This window comes from Protopterus annectens, chromosome 3.part0, assembly GCF_019279795.1.
Source record: "Protopterus annectens isolate FY-2018-M chromosome 3.part0, PAN1.0, whole genome shotgun sequence".
NCBI lineage: Eukaryota > Metazoa > Chordata > Ceratodontiformes > Protopteridae > Protopterus > Protopterus annectens.
In genome coordinates this window covers 759753711-759770990 of record NC_056731.1, presented here as the reverse complement: position 1 = coordinate 759770990, position 17280 = coordinate 759753711, and the positions used below count along the sequence as shown (strand labels likewise).

General features: G+C 45.0%; 1 protein-coding gene across 4 annotated transcripts in view; it reads left to right on the top strand.

Moving 5' to 3' along the window:
- The window catches only part of GALNT1 (polypeptide N-acetylgalactosaminyltransferase 1), a 1910365-nt gene that overhangs the window by 336142 nt on the left and 1556943 nt on the right, over window positions 1-17280 (top strand). For all 4 annotated transcript variants that reach the window (XM_044065104.1, XM_044065106.1, XM_044065102.1 and 1 more), the window contains exon 2: window positions 606-816. In XM_044065104.1, the coding sequence (XP_043921039.1) occupies window positions 678-816 (139 nt within the window). In that variant the 5' untranslated portion in view covers window positions 606-677. The remainder of the gene's footprint in view (window positions 1-605; window positions 817-17280) is intronic.

Sequence of the window (17280 nt, the reverse complement as noted above, 5' to 3'; positions counted from 1 at the left end):
CATATTCAGAATAAATAGAATATGTGAAAGATCCAAACAGTAGTAGATTGTGGGTCTGTTATCTGTACTTGTTATACTGTCTGGTACATTAGCACAGTTCAATAGTTGGGTTGGGTATAGGAAGTTTATAGGCAACCTGATGCACCTTGCATTCCTAGGGGTCCATAATGCAGATGTAACTAAAATGTGTAAGTTTGTGATGCTCATTATTACTTTGTAGTAGAAGACCCAGAAGTACCAGAGAACGGGGTGTAATATCTTTAATTTCTATTTTGGCTACACAACGGCTTTCATTTTTTATGTAGTCATCACACTAGAGGTGTTTGAGGCTTTCACTTTTGCAATTCTATTAAAAAGTGTTCTTCATCCCTCATTTATTCTGCTAGGCATTTCCTGCCTGTTCTGGAGGGAGACTTATTTTCTACATAGTCATTAACTATTTTGAGAGTCTGTTTCACCTTGGTATATTAGAAGGAGACAAAGATCATCATATTTTTGTGGCCACAAATGAAAGTTAAAGCTAGATGCTGAGTAAAGCAAAATTGATTAAATCTGATTTATCTCTGTTTTGCATCTTCTGATTTGAATTCTTAATTAATTTCCAGATCCAGGAGTTCTCCTTGGGTAAGGCTGTTGTACGACGGACCCAAGTCTCATTCTAGCCATCCCAAAGTGCCATGAGAAAGTTTGCGTACTGTAAGGTGGTCCTGGCCACCTCTTTGGTCTGGGTCCTGTTGGATATGTTCCTGCTGCTGTACTTCAGTGAATGTAACAAATGTGAAGAGAAGAAGGAGCGAGGCTTACCTGATGGAGGAGGTTAGTTCATCTGTATTTAATCAAAATTAGAAGTCCTATAGCAAGTTTTGTAGAATTGGTTAGATCCATTTTTGTTTTCACTTTGTGTATCCCTGTCCAGTAAACTAGCTTCTCTTTGTTCTGCAACCTTTTCTGATGCAAAAAGAGAGCTTTTCACACTGACCTCTAAAGGGGTTGTATTTAGAGGTCTATGCTCGTTACCAGTAAATGCATACCTACTAGTTTTAGGAAGTCTGTACTGACTCATTGTGCATCTTTTATTGTGGCACAGTTAACAAATGTGCTAATAAGAAAATGCTTAGATGTAGGTAAAACCTGGGATTTAAAACCTGTGTCGTTGTATACAGATGCGGGAAGCTAGGGGAAAAATATGCAATTACAAAAAGTGAGCATGTAGAAATAGAGCCTCTGTGCATTAGCAGGTTATACAGCTTTTGTCAGGCTTTGTGAAGTCTGATTGAATTGATGAGAAGTTATGCTTACATCTGGAAATCGATCTGCCTTTTTTACTTTTGCATCTCTTCAGTCTTTTGAGTCTTGATTTTGTGCATCATACTTGAATTCCCTCAAGTTTGAGATTTGCCATACTTCCCTCTGCCATCAGTAATTTCTGAAATATAATTTGTGGTTTGTATTAATTCGTTCCTTTACTGAATAATGGAACTGAATCTCTATGGAATGGCAGCCCAGAGAATGCATACAGGAAAAAAGACTGGTGTGCAACTGATGAAAACCCGCATCCATAAAACAAAACTCATTCACGAGTTGCTAAGCTTCTTAAGTGATTAGTATCATGGAGCAGTGTACTTCATACAAATTGCTAAGCAGTGTAGCTACATGATATTTTAATAACCTGGTAACTGTGTAACCATCCCTTAACACTTAATTGATTAAAAATGTATTGCCATTCGTACTCCTGTCTGCAGCAAAGACTTGGAAAAAAATGGCACACATCTGCTAGCTGTTTTACTTTTTATAATTAGCACCTTACTCTTATTTTTATTTCATTCACAGTGCTCTAGCTATACTTTTTTTCCTTTTCGTCTTCACTGCTTGTCGGCAGGATTGTATATACATCAGGGAAGATTGTCTGATCGAGTATTGTGTATAAACTTTCAAACTGCATATGACTGTAAGTAACCCATTTAACTAGGCAGTACATCTAGGTTGCATCTGAAAAAGAGACATTTTAATGTAGTGGACTTGCCTAGTTAAGAAATGAATAAAAACTCATGTACAGAATTATCACTTGTTACATAGGCTGACTTTTATATAAAAGTAATCAAATAATATTAACAAGTTCACGTTTACAGCCATTATATACCACATATATTGTCCTATACCATATAATCAAAGCAACATTAATTAGATTTAGTCCCTGCACTCTTAAACCTCATTCCTCCTCCAAAGTATTTTTCTGCATGTATTGTTCCAACAATTTCCATGTTTTCTATGCAATTTACTTCTGCCGTTTTCTAAAGATCCCAGTTCCTTTTCTTTTATCTCTGTTACAATATTCACCGCTTCAGGTATAGTCGGTTCAGACTTTGATTTCCATTTTTAATAATTGCTTTCTGTGGCAGCCAATAGAATTAAACTTAATAAGGCCTTACTATGTCTAGGCAATTTGGATCCTGTATCCAAAATCAAAAGTATAATTTCTTTAGTTACACCCATTTGCTCATCCAGTATTCCTGGCAGGGTACTCTGTAGGGGATTTTTTAAATCTGCCATCTCAATACACTCTGAGGACATATGCTTCCAGGTACTACTTTCTTCTCCATCGCACCTCTATTTGCCATGTACCTGAGGAAAACATTTCTTTCGAGTCTACTTTGGGTATAAAAGTATCTATGCAAAAGACTACTAGGCAAAAATCTAGATTTTATTGATTTGGGAGCCATGCATAAGTACTCCCACTGTTTGTGAATTCCTTATCCAATCTCTTCCCAGTCTTTTCTGACTTCCTCTGAGTGATTTCTTTAGTTATCATGCAGTATTTTATATGCCCTACTAATTATCACTTTTTAACTATAGCGTCTGTTCTGGGTTCAATTAAAAACTCAACCAGTGCAGGTCTTTCATTTAGGATTCCTCTATCCCTATTTGTTTATACTCTAGTATCAATCCTATTAGGGGAAGACATTTTAGTTTTCAATCCAAATGTCTTACTTGCCTCTTCACACTTTATTAGTTTCCTCTATGTTCCTAATACCTTGTCTCCTTGGCCAGCTTCCTCCAGTAAATTATATCCTCCTGTTGTCTATTCTCTGTACCCCTAATTGCAGTCTCCCTATTGGCAGAATCTCCTTTCTATTTCCATGTTGGCTTAGTTCATATACTTTTCGCTACTTTATGAATATGATATTCTGTATGACTGTTGTTCTCCTTAAGGGTCTGTGTCCAAAATCCCACTGTTAACTTATTTCTTAAATTACCCCCATTTTATCTTCATCCCTTTCCACCTTGAATTGTATCTTTCTGTTTGTGTTATGTACAAGAGCCTTAACTGTGTAGCTGTAAAATATCCCTTCATATCAGGAAGGCTCAGCTTGTACCACTTGACTGTTGCCCTCTTCCTCTCCCAGGTAAAATCCTGTAACTCTTTATTAATTACTATCTACAACTTCTCCTGTAGTTGATAAATATGTCTGATCTGTGTATAAAACTATAGGATCCAAAAATTTTTAGTATTTGTATATTGCTATTCATATCCATAGGCAAGAACTTCCAGTTTCTCAATTTTTGTATCATCTTTTGTTTAGTCTCTTCCCATGCATCCATAGCTGCTATAAAATAAATCCTTTTTTAATCAATACTCCTAAATACTTCATTTTGTCATGTCCCCATACATATGGGCATTGCTTAAACAATGAATGTATGTGTGCATAGTTTACAGCTTTAAATTTTGTTTTATCTCTCAATTTTATATCCTGAAAAAAGCCCAGAACTTTCTCAGAATGTATTACATCACTGATATGTCTTTTTCTGGTTCCATCAGGTACAAAATAATATCATCTGCAAATAAAGCCAAATTTTCTTGAACACCATACCAGATATATCCTTTAATTTTTTGAGTCCCTTATTTTCTTTGCCAGTGATTCTGAATGTAACCCAAATAGCAAAGACAATAACCATCTATTCCTGGAGACTGGTTGTACATCACTGTTTTTTTATCTCATCTCTTCCTGTCTTAACTGTTAATTGTGAGCCTCATCTACCTGTAACCTTTGCATATTTAAGTCTGCCATAAATATTTCCTTTTGTACTTATTCATGATTTCCCCACTTATTTGCTTTATACAATTTTTCATAAAATTTTTGAAATATCTCTGCTACCGCCACAGGATCTCTGGTTATTTTTCTTGTCTTAGGCTCCCTAAGTGTGCAGCAGTCCTTTCTACTTTCTTTTGCCCAAGTCACTATGAAAAGTTTTGTGCACTGGAGTTAACAAAAAAGCAGTTGCTTAACCACAATCTTTCAACACACATGCATAATATCCAGTTACCCCCTTATTTTGTCTTTAGCACTCTGCAGTTGCGCCTCTTATTCATTGATATTAAATTATTACAGAATAAGGGAAATATTTGTCAGCCCCTTTAAATAATTCTTGTTTCTTCTTAACCAGATCACCTTTTCTTTTATTTATGAATACATTTTTGTACGTTTTTTGGGGATCCATTGAATTGTTATAAGCTCATTGAGATGCAACTTGTGAAATTTGAGCCCCTTCCTCAGTGGAAGTGTGACCTTGGAGGATGTCTGAGATAAGTGGATTTGATGGTTTTTGCTACCCATATTAACGAGATCGGACTATGAACCCTTTGCAGAACAACTTAGTATTTTTGCTAGCTCAGTCATTAAGGAATGAGAGTGCAGTGAGCAGAAGTGAATATTTTGCTAACCAGTGTCAAACTGACCGCTTGCCTCAGTTGCCTTTATTTTCACAGCTGTAAACCAGTGTTATGATCTATTTTCTGTAGACTTGCTATATGTTACGGTTATATCTGTCAACTGACAGATGGTGAATCCAGTTAGTCAAGATTTTGCTATTTTATCCATAGGGATAAAGTCTCAAGTTGGTATCAGGTATGTGAATCTGGCTTCTTTGATTGGGCAATGATTATCACTGTTTTACAACAACCTTGTTTAACATTAAGATTTTTCATACATTTTTATAGAAGTCCATTGTATAATATTCCTTGCTAGAGACTACATCTACACTAAAACGATGCAATGGACTTAACTGTGCAATGTACTTCATGTCTACTTCTGTGTACCTACACTGATGTCTTCACAGTGTATCAGTAGTGCATCTTTTGTGCCAGTAAGCACATATGCAATTGTATTTATTTGTGTTGTTCTCCCCTGTGCCCTGTTGAGCATCAAATCTACTCTGGTTGGACTTGAGCCCTTTTATTCCCCCATACTGGATATCCCCAGCACGAGGGTGAATGTCATCCAGCATGGTCATTATTATGCAGGCAACCATGAGGATGCTTTCTGCTCGTACTGGCATCCTCTGAATGAGAGCCTATTGTGTAGAGACCCTGTTCCTTACCCAGACTGATGGTTGAGTGACCAGAATCACCATAGGAACCACAGTGCCTTTCTCGTGTGATTGTACACTCGCACGCACCAGCCATGAGAGCTTCTGCATATGTGGCATGGTTGTCCTAGCATTGCCACCCCTCTTCCTAGGATTGACATTGAGTGGGCCCCACTCAACACCTCCCCCACAGGAGAGACACCTATCTTCTCCAAGCCAGCTGCAGCATATTGCTGAGCCACTGCTCAATTTTGTGTTGCCTGAACTGCAACCACAGAGTTGTTCCTCTAAGCAAAGGAGCTGGTGATTCCTTTTTGTGCTTTTTTTTTTTTCTTTTTTTCTTTTTTTCTTTTTTTCTTTTTTTCTTTTTTTAGTCAGAAAAATAGTACCTCAGTCCCAGATTGTTTTGTGCATGTTTATTTATAAGGCCATGTCCACAGTATTTATTCTTCCAGATTAGTGTGATTGTTGCTTGACTTTGTTTTTTTAAATCCAAACTGCATTGTACTGAAAATAAAGATAGTCATCAAAGGGAGAGCACAAACACTTCCGCAAATTCACAGTCAGTTATATACTAGATGTGCTGAGAAAAATGTAATGATCAAATATAGATCAGTATTGCAGTAGCCTAGGCTATATGGGCCTTATATCCACTGCAAATGCCAGCTTCACTTGCTGAGGGCACCTTCCACCCACTGTAGCTGTCAGGACCTTGAGCAGACCTCCCTAAAAGGACAGTAGGAGTGCAAAAAGCTTCAGGGCTTTTTTTGCCATCAGAGAGAAAGCAACTTTGGCAGGCCCCGGGAGCTGTCAGTTAAGTGCTTAGCAGACAGCTCCCCATTGGAGAAAGCCTTCCGCTTTTATTTTATGAGGAAAACTAGTGATCCTATGTTAATTTTCATCTGATTCAATGCATGTGACTCTGATGTGGCCTCAGTACCTTTAAACTTTCAGATCCAGGGCTCTGACTCTTCCCCTAACCATAATTCCCATTCCATCTTCAAAATAACTCTGATGTGGCCTCAGTACCTTTAAACTTTCATATCCAGGGCTCTGACTCTTCCCCTAACCATAATTCCCATTCCATCTTCAAAATACCTCGGATCTTATTTATTTGTTTGCGTTTGTTGACTGGGATAGTCCACTGGGTTGAGATGGCCTGTTTTCAGTGGAGGCTTGGGGAGAAAAGCTCCACAAGAACATATGTTATATAAAGCTCCACAAGAACATATATTACATTACATGATAATATGTTACATTACATTACATGATAATAGTCACATATATGTAATATTTACATATATGTAAGGTTACATTATGTTACTTAATGAACAGTGTTTAAATCGATGCATCAGGATAAACCAGGTTGACAGAGACAAAGCTGAATTAGATTCATGTTTAACAGAACAAAGAAGGGGGGGAGTAGGAAGACAGTTGAGAAGTACTTTGGTAGGAGCATGAGAGGGACATTCCCATTTGGAGGATAGATATATGAAGAGCTGGCTTTTGAAGTTATTATGGTTATTTATGTTGCATAGGTGAGAGGGGAGAGAGTTCCAGAGTTTGGCTGTTGTGAAGGATAGTATTAGTTGGCCTGGGGGATGAGGGGGTTTGCATACTTTAAGCAGATTTTGTTTCTCTGATCTTAGGGAGCGGGGGGGTGTAGGGTGTTAGTGCTGTGGCTAGGGATGGAGAGTCAGAAGTTTTGAAGATGAGCTTGAGAGTAGTGGTGAGTTGTAAATATCTAAGGTAGTTGGGGAGTTCTAGCCATTTGAGGTTAAGTAGTGAGTGGCAGTGATGGGATGAGCTTTTGGAGTTAGTAGCGAATTTGCTAATTTTGTGATAGCAAGCTTCTAGTTTGGAGAGCAGGCCTCGTTGGAGATTGGTAAATAGTGGAGTACCATACATGAGGGACGGGAGGAGGAAGGTAGTTGCAAATATTTGCTGGGTGGAGGGGCTGAGGTAGCGATTGTCTGTATAGGAGACCTATCTCCTGATGGGTTTTTCTGATGGCGGAGTATATGTGGGAGTCAGACTTTAGGTTTTCATCAATATTGATTCCTAGCAGTTTGGTTGAGGGGACTATTTCTAGTGGAGTTTTATTGTGGCTTGTAATGCAGAATGGATTTCTGTCTAAAGTGGAATTTCTAGTAGAGGTAAAGATCATTAGTTTTGTTTTGGAGGCATTTAGGGCAAGGTGATTGTCTGTCTTTCATCAAGATTCTGTTTTGGAGAAGGCAAGCTGGGTTTTTATTAGTACTTCAGTGGGGGAGGTGGCAGAGGAGATGATGTTGGAGTCATCTTCATATTGGATGATGGAGGCATTGAGGATGGCGAGGTGGAAATTGTTGATAAATATGTTAGAGCAGAGGACCAAGAACAGAGCCTTGAGGGACTCCGGTGGGTGTGGGTAGGAAAGGAGAGGTAGATTCCTTCCACTGGATGGCTTGTTGGTGGTTAGATAGGTAGCTGGTGAAACAAGCAAGGGTGGAGGGAGAGAGATTTAAGGATGAGAGCTATGATAGAAGTAGAGGATAGGAGATGGTGTTGATTGCTTTTGAAAGGTCCAAGAATAGTGATGATGCATAATTGCTCTTATCATGTGCAAGTTTGATGGTCTCTAGAAAGGAAAGGAGGGCAGTGATGGTACTGTGGCGGAGGGCAGTGATGGTACTGTGGCTGGGACGGAAGCCGTGTTGGGTGTGGGAGAGAAGTTTGTTTAGGTTGAGATATTGCATAATTTGGGGATGGATGTTTTTTTTTTTCAAGTATTTTTGAGAGTGGGGAGAGTATGGCTATAGGTCGGAAGTTGGTTGTATCTATGTTTTTACCACCTTTTATGAAGAGGAATGATGTATGCTTGGCTTGAGTTAGTAGTAGGGACGTAGGATTCCTGTATAGATCTGTTTATTAGAATAGATACAGGGTGGGCAATGGTTTCAGTGGAGTCTTTGAGGAAGGAGTGTGGTAGATTGTCTGGTGCATTACGATAGGGCTTTAACTTGAGGAGAAGCCTTTTTATTGTGTTTGTGGGGATGGGTTTGAGGGTAAAGGAGGAGGGTTGTTGGGGTGCAGGAGGAAGTGGTCAGGGAAGGAGGATAATAGTTTAGCAATAATATCAATGAAGAAATTGTTGAAATTGGTGGCAGTTTGCAGATCTGAGAGAGTGGGGTCTGGGCATGGGGTGCTTTTATTGCCTGGGTGAAGGATGGAGGGCACGGAGCTCCAAAATCTTTTTGGATTGGATGAGTGAATGGATTTTAGGTTATTGTAGTAGTTTTTGCGGTCTTTGGTTAACAATTTTTTGGCTAAGTTACGTAGTTGGTTAAAGTCTGGGAGGGAGCTGGTTGTGTTTTGTTTTTGGTATTGTTTTCATTTTTTGTCACGCTGATGTATGATGTTTCTAGTTTCATGGGATAGCCAGGGGCCTGGATTTGATTTGATTCTTTTGGATCTTAGGGGGGGGGGGGGGCTGTTGATTTAGGATGGTTAGGAATGTATTGTTAAAATAGGATAATGCATCGTCAAGTGGGAGAGTTTTTAGGGGTGACCAGTCTATATGTTTAAGGCATTCTGTGAGTGTGTGTGGGTTGTAGGAGGTTAAGCTTCGGGTTAGGATATATTGGTGATGTTTTAGGGGGGTGGGGGATATGCCGTCAATGAAGGCAGGTAGGTGGTCGCTGAGCAGATCGGGTAGAAGACTGGCTTGAGAGGCAAGGTGGGGGTGGGTAGTGAGTATCCTGTCTATGATGGGTACCAGAGGTTCCATCTTTGTTGGGCCTGGTTGGAAGGTTTATGAGTTGGGTGAAGTTGTAGAAATTGACTGACTGGGATGGGGTGCTCGAGTTGATGGATGCCCAGTTGATGTTTACGTTGCCAAGGATATAGGTTTTGAGTATTGTATTGAAGTTAAACCAGGATAGTGCGTCTTCTAGTGTTTTGGTGTTATTCCCTGGAGGGATATAGATAGAGCAGATGCATAAAGATTTGCAGTTATTAAGCTTTAAGTACCCTATTGTTGTTTCAGCAATGGAGTAGGTGGGGATGGGGTTGGTGTATGGAGTTAAGAATATGGGTGAATGGGTAGATAATAACTACATCACCGCCTTTTCTCTGGGTCCTATCTTTGCGAAGGATTTTGTAGCCAGGAGGAAGGATTTCGTTGTCAGAGATGGAGGGTTTAAGCCATGTCTCAGAGATGGCTGTAATATCAGGTTGGTTGTGAGCAAGCCAGGCATGCAAGTTGGGGATTTTTTTCTTGGGCTTTGTGCATTGAAGGTCTTTAGCCGGATGGTTTTGGGTTTGTGAGGTTTGGTGGGGCTGTTGCTTTGGATGCTGGCTGAGGAGGGTCCAGTGTTAAGGTGGATGTCACCTGTTTGAGAGAGGTAGTTGAGCAAGAGGTGTTGGAGGTGATGAATGGGGAATAGGAAGGAAGGATTGCTCATAGCCTAGTATGAACCTATGAACCTATCTGCCCTAGGGCATTTATAAGCCTAGCCAGAGTGTGTTTGGCTTTCGCCACCCATTTTAAATTAATTTTGCTATGCACTTTTTCGAAGTTAGTATATTGTGCCTCTGTCTAACAGTGACACAGAAGTGATACCCGGGGTAAACCTACAATCTCCCATCCACTCGTCAAGATTCCTCTTGAAGAGAGTCAATGAGGAACTCTGCCTAACCTGGACTGGGATTTTATTCCAGAGTGAAGGGAGCCTCTGGGTTATGAATCTGTCCCTCCAGCATGTCCTATTTATTTCAGTGCTGAGGTTCAAGTCTCTCGAGCGCGTAGCTCGATGGGATTTGGATTTTCTGAGGTGCAGCATGTCCATTAATTCCGGGTTGGACATGGCTTTATACGTCAGGCACAGATCGCCTCTGAGCAGGTGGTATGCCACTGAGTAGAGCTGGAATTTCTTTAACCAGGCAGCATATGGCATCTGTTTGAGCCCTTTGATCCTGTTGGTGAGGTACTTTTGGGGTCTTTCCAGTTGCTGCAGGTGTCTGGTAAGGTACATCCGAAAAGGGACATTGTACTCAATTATGGGCCTGATGAGGGATGAGTAAAGAGGCACGATGACCTCCCCTGATCTAGATGTGAATCCCTTCATGATTAGGTGGGCTATATAAAATGTTTTCTAACCACTTTGGCCACGTGATTGTCAAATGAGAGATTGCTATCAACTTTGGTCCCCAGGTCCCTAATTACTTCTGTACTTAATGGATTACCACTTATGTGGTAATTTGTGGGCACTTTGTTTTTGCCAATGGGGATGACCATACACTTTTTGGCGTTTAGCTTGAGGCCATGGCTGTGGCACCAGTTGTCTGTTTCTATGAAGCCCTTTTGGAGGATGCTTGTGTCAGCTGGAGAGTCTATTATGGCGCCCAGTTTGCAGTCATCTGCGAACTTAATCAGCCACAGTCCTTCCATGTTGGCGTGTACCTCCGAGAAATATATACCGAACAAGAGAGGTCCCAGGACTGAGCCTTGTGGGATGCCACTTGTAACTGGTTTGGAGTCTGACATGGCACCAGCAATTCTAACCATGTGGGTTCTGTCCTTGAGCCAGTTTGCAACCCATCTAGTGACATAGGGGTTTATATTTAAGCTGGTGAGCTTATCTATAATGCCAGAGTGGGGTATTGTATCGAAGGCTTTTGCGAGGTCCAGGTAGGCTGTGTGGACCAACTTCCCCTCGTCAATGGCCTTGGTGACTGTTTCAAAGAAATCAACCAGGTTTAAGAGGCAGGATCTGCCCTTAACAAAGCCGAACTGGGTAGGATCCAGTGTCTGTAGGTCCCCAATATCTTTATTTATGAGGTCCATGATGATCCTTTCCATAGCTTTGCAGACCAAGCTAGTCAGGCTTATGGGGCGATAGTTTCCAGGATCCGTTGAGGCACCACCTTTGTGGAGAGGGACCACTGTTGTTGTACGCCACTCTTTGGGTACATATCCTGTAGTAAGGCTGAGATTGTACAGTAGATCTGAAGTAGGGACTTCATTTGTCAGCAACCTGTGGGTCTTGGATCCGATATCGGATCCGAGCCGGCAACTTGTTTCATAGCTAATGGATCCGAGTTCCTAGCTCCTCCCCTCACCCATAATCCCCTGCCAACCCTCCATGACCTCAGATCTAGTTTGCCGCGCTTGTGGATGGCTGGATTTTTGAGATCTTAGCGAGTATTGTCAGTTAAGTGTATTTTTCTTCCACTTTCTCCTATCGTTAACTTTAAAAAGTGTGTAAGAGTCAGGTTCCCTGTATTTTATATTTTTTAATATAGTTTTTTCCCTCCCTTCGCTGGTGGTTAGTGAGTGTGTGTGTGTTTTTGTTTTGGGGCCTGTGTGTTTGTGTAGTACTTGTTTTTTTTTTCCTCAAGTATGGCTGAGGCCCAAAAGCCATTTTTTTCAAAATGTACCGAGTGTGGCCATATGCTCTCCCTGGCTGATGGCCACACTCGGTGCGTTCGGTGCCTTGGGGTTGAACACCTCTCCTCAGGCTGTACCATTTGTGCAGCGTTCAACCCCAGGGCACTGAAAGAGCGGAGGTCGAAGCTGGTCCTGGCGGGACTTTTGCCCCCAGACTCGGCTCCGGCCCCCGCTCCTCCTGTGGCACTACCACAGGCTGTGGTCATTGCCATTCCTGCCCCCTTCCTCCGGCCGGGACTCAAACTCTCGCTAAAGCGCCAGAGGACAGGGAGGCTAGGCTGGAGAAACGGAGGGAGAAGCACCACAAGCGGCGGGCCAAGGCCTCCGCTTCGGCCCCGCCAGCTAAGCAGGCTTCTCCCTCCACAGCTTCTAGGTCTCCTCCTCCTCAGCTCCAATCTCCTTGTTTCTCCCCAGGACCCGAGGAGGAGGAGGCCCGATCTCCATCGAGGCAGCATTCCAGGCCTGCCTCGGTGGCCTCATAGAGATCAACTTTCAGTATGTCAGATGCAGACTTGGACCGGATGATGCGAAGGTTCATCCAGGCTCAGCTGCAGATGAGAGTGCTCTTGCCTCCCCCCCCCCTTCGAGGGGGAGCTCGACTCCCTTTTTTGCTCAAATTGCTCGTTCTTCGACCCACTACCCGGGTTCGGAGCGTTTGGAGCCGGGCAGCGTCGGAGGCGGGGGTGGGTCGGCGCCGACAGTACTTGGTACTTCGGATCCGACCCTGCCCTCGAGTCTGTCAGATCCGACCTCTCGGAGCCGTGGGCCGAGCTTCGGATCCGAGGGATTCAGTGTGCCTTCGGCTCCATCCAGGTCAGAGCACACTGGTCCTTCGGATCCGATGGTCTTGGCGCCGGCTCCGATCCCTTCATCGGATCCGAGTGGGAGTCGGCTCTCAGAGCCCAGGGAGAACGGTTCCCCCTTGGCCTTCGATGTAGTGAAGAGGGCTCTGTCGAGAGCATCCGGACCCTCGGCCCTTGTCTCAGCTCCACCCTGCACTCCCTCTCTGCTGGGCCAGGCTTCCATCACCCGGCCACAGGGACAGCCTGCTTCGATGTCCCAGGTTGTTCCATTGGAACAGGATGTTGCTGGCGAGACCTCCTCGGACAGCCCCCCCCCCCCCCGAGGAAGTGCCTCGCAAGCACAAGTGCAAGAGGAGGCATGTGGACTCCCCTAAGTCCTTAACTGAGGACACGGACTTGGATGAAGGGGAAGGCTGCCCAAGATCACCCCCTGAGGATGTCTCCTTTGGAGACATCATGGAAGTGCTTAGGATCAGAGGTGGGTGGTGTGCCCCCAAGGCTTCCTCTGACGAGTCCGTGTTTCTGGAGGCATTCAAAGCAGGCCCGTCTACCTCTTGGGTGTCCCCTCCGGCCGACCCCCTGGTGGACTTTATTACCACCAGGGTGTGGAAGGACCTGGACACCGTGGAGCCAGTCCCAAAACGCCCGGACAGGATACTGAGCCCCCCCGCAGACCGGTCACACTGGAGCAAGGGTCCCCCCGTAGATGCCATGTTGACTGCGGCAGCCACGAAGAGGGAACTAGCTCAGGAGAGCCCCTCAGTCCATCAACTGAGCAAGGAGTCCCGCTCGATGGATCGCTTAGGGAAGCGAGTTTTTAGTTCAGCGACCTTTTCGGTAAGGTCTCTGAACTATATGGCAGTCGTCATCAGGATGCAGCGGGATCTTATCAAAGAATACGTCGCCTCCCCCCCTGAGTCCATGTCGGCGGAGGACAAACAGTTGTACTCCACCCGAATGGCCACTCTGAGATCTATTTCAAATACCTCTATGTGACTTTTGTCCCACGCCACCGAGGGAGCCGCTAGAGCTAGCGGAGCAGGCCTAGTCATGAGATGTCAGGCCCGGCTCCGGCGTTGTGACTTTGCGGAGTCTTTTAAAGCGTCCTTTGCGAACGCCCCTTTCGATGGTTCTGCCCTGTTTGGCAAAACGGTTCGCGGGACACTAGTCCAGAGCGAGAAGGACGGGAAGACGTCTGCCGTCGGAGTCCGCTTCTCTGCTCCCCAGCGGTCCTTTTCGAAGAACCAAAAGGGTCAAAAGAAGATGTGGTTCCGGAAATCGCAACACTCCCAACCTGCTCCGGACAACCAGTCCTTACGTGGCAGAGGAGGACAGGGAGGACGCCGCCCCAGGGGCAGAGGGTCTCCGAGGAACTTTGGGTCCAGAGAACCTTTCTCTGACTGGCCCACGCAGCAGCCCTGAAGGGTTGCCCGGCTGCTCCACTCTGGAGGCAGTCGGGGGGCGCTTCTCGGAGCACCTAGCGGCATGGGAGTCCATCACGACAGACCGCTGGGTGCTTCGAATTATATCCAGAGGATACAAAATTCCAATACTTCATGTCCCCATATTCAAGAACCTCCCCGATGTACCACCCGATCAGAGGGAGGCTGCAGCCGTAGAGATTCAGTGGCTGCTAGAAAAAAGAGCCATCCAGCCCATACCCCCAAGACCAGCTCGGATTAGGGTTCTACTCCAGGTTCTTTTTGGTGCCAAAAAAGACGGGGGACTCGAGACCAATCCTAGACCTGTCCCGTTTGAACCTGTCGGTAACCAAGGAAAAATTCTGAATGGTCACTCTTCAATCTATTCTCCCCCTTCTAAGGGAGAACGATTGGATGTGCTCTATAGACCTCAAGGATGCGTACTACCACATTCTAATGGACAGACGATCCAGGAGGTTTCTCCGCTTCCGGCTGGGAGCCAGTCACTACCAGTTCAGGGTCCTTCCCTTTGGCCTCACCACAGCCCCCAGGGTGTTCATCAAGGTGTTAGCAGTGATAGCGGCCCACCTGAGACTCCAGGGAATGCAGGTCTTCCCGTACCTGGACGACTGGCTCCTGACCGCCCCAACAAGGCATCTACTTTGCTCAGCCAGAGATTTCTTTCTCCGCCTAGTCCCCCAATTAGGCATCACCATCAATGCCGACAAATCTTTTCTGGCCCCGACACAAGTCATAGAATTTATAGGAGCCAGAATAGACACCAGAGTTCTACGAGCCTTCCTGACGTCGGAACGACTACGGAATTTGTAACTTCATGTGCGGGCCATCCTCCAGTCAGAAGCACCATCGGCGTAATTGGTCCTGAGGGCGCTGGGCTCCATGGCGGCAGCGATAACGCTCCTTCCATGCGCCCGTCTGAACATGAGGGTACTGCAGTGGACCCTTCTAGTACAATGGTCCTTTCTGTCCTTTCCTCTCCATCACCCCATCGCTATCAGCAAGGCTTGCAGGAGGGCCCTATTATGGTGGCTCCATGCTCCGGATCTCCATATGGGCCGACCCTTCTGCACCTCTCCCCCTCTCACCACGGTGACCACAGACGCCTCCCGCCTCAGGTGGGGGGGCATTATTCAGGCAGGACCGTCCAAAGCACGTGGAGCGATACAGAGACCTCCCTGCATATCAACGTTCTGGAGATGAGAGCGGTGCTGTACGCGTTGCAAGCACTTGAGAATCTTCTCCTGTAGGAACTATTGCAATTCAGTCGGACAACATGTCTGTTGTCTGGTACATCAACAAACAGGATGGAACCAGGTCTTACCCTCTCTGCCGTGAAGCCATGAGAGTGTGGGAATGGGCGATTTCCACCAACCGCTTTCTGATTGCAACGCACATTCCGGGGCGGGCCAACATCCTAGCGGACAAACTCAGCCGCACCCTTCTTACCCCTTACGAGTGGTCTCTCAACCCACTAGTAGCAAAGCAGATATTCGCAATATGGGGGCAACCCTGCTGCGATCTTTTTGCCTCTCCCTCAAACACCAAATGCGACCATTTCTTCGCTCTGATTCCCCTCCAGGGGAAACTCCAAGAGACGCTCTGGTGCATGCTTGGCTGCCCGGTCTACTTTATGCCTATCCTCCTCTACCCCTGATGCTACAGATCTTACAGAAAGCCTCGTGGTTGGGGAGCAGGATGATCCTCATTGCCCCATTCTGGCCTCGGCAAATTTGTTTCCCTTATATGTGGTCTCACCTAGTGAATCCCCCCTGGATTCTGGATCCCAGCCTGAATCTAATCTCCCATCCACTGGGCTTGCCGACCCCAAATCTGGACAGTCTGAAGCTGACAGCTTGGTTGCTCCAGTTCCACTCCTAGTTAGGTATCTTTTCACCAGTCAAAGCCATCCTCGTGGCAGCGCATAAACCTTCCACCAGGAAAGTGTACCGCAGTAAATGGAAACGTTTCTCCGTCTGGGCGGAGCATCATAATCTAGATCCCTTTACGGCTCCTCTTCCATCCATACTAGACTTCCTAACCGGACTTTTTCAGGAAGGCGCTAGTTGCTCAACTGTCGTACAATTGGCTGCCATCTCCCATTACCATGTGGGACATGACACAGGGCCCTTGATGTCGGCCAAATTGTGTAAAACCTTTCTCAAGGGCACCTTTTTGCTCAGACCCCCTATAAAAGAAGCCGTACCCCCCTTAGGATCTTTCACTAGTTCTTCAAGCCCTGACTGCTCCACCATTTGAACCTGCCGCTTCAGTGGATCTCAAATACTTGTCCTGGAAAACAGCATTCCTTGTAGCCATTACTTCAGCGAAAAGAGTTTCGGAGCTTAAAGCCCTTTCTGTGAAACCTCCTTACTTGATTTTTCATCCGGACAGAGTGTACCTCAGGACCAATCCCTCCTTCCTTCCCAAAATAGCATCAGAAACCAATATAAAGCAATCCATAAATCTACCGGTCTTCTTTCCTAAATATCAGAATAAAGGAGAGTACAAGCTACATTCATTAGATGTTATAGGCAGCTGCGTTTTTATACTCCTAGAACTGCTGGTCGCAGGCAATCCGACCAGCTGTTCATTTCCTTTGCCAAATTTAATTTGGGGAAAGCAGTATCAAAAATCTCCTTGTCACGCTGGATTTCCCAATGTATTCTTTTAGCGTACCAAGCTTGTGGCAGACCCGCACCTGAAGGAGTTCGCGCACATTCCACTCGTTCCATCTCTTCTTCTGCTGCCTTCAAATCTAGAGTTCCGTTGGATGATATTTGTTCGGCAGCCACTTGGGCCTCATCTCATACCTTTATTAACCACTACAAACTGGACGTAATTTCTAGAGGGAGAGCATCCTTTGACTCTGCGGTGCTCCGCAATATCCTTCCATGATGGCCAGACAATATTCAGGTAGCTGGGGACTCTGTCCCACAGATTGCTGACAAATGAAGTCCCTACTTCAGATTAAGAAGTTATGTACTCACCATAACATTCCATCTGAGTAGGTGGCTTCATTTGTCTGAAACCATCCCCCTCCCCTCCTTCCCCCTGGCCTTCAAAATGGATCTATGTGAGTTGTTTTATTGGAATACCCTTTTTGGGTATCTATAGAGGGGCAAACTTGATCTGAGGTCGTGGAGGGTTGGCAGGGGATTATGGGTGAGGGGAGGAGCTAGGAGCTCGGCTCCATTAGCTATGAAACAAGTTGCTGGCTCGGATCCGATATCGGATCCAAGAC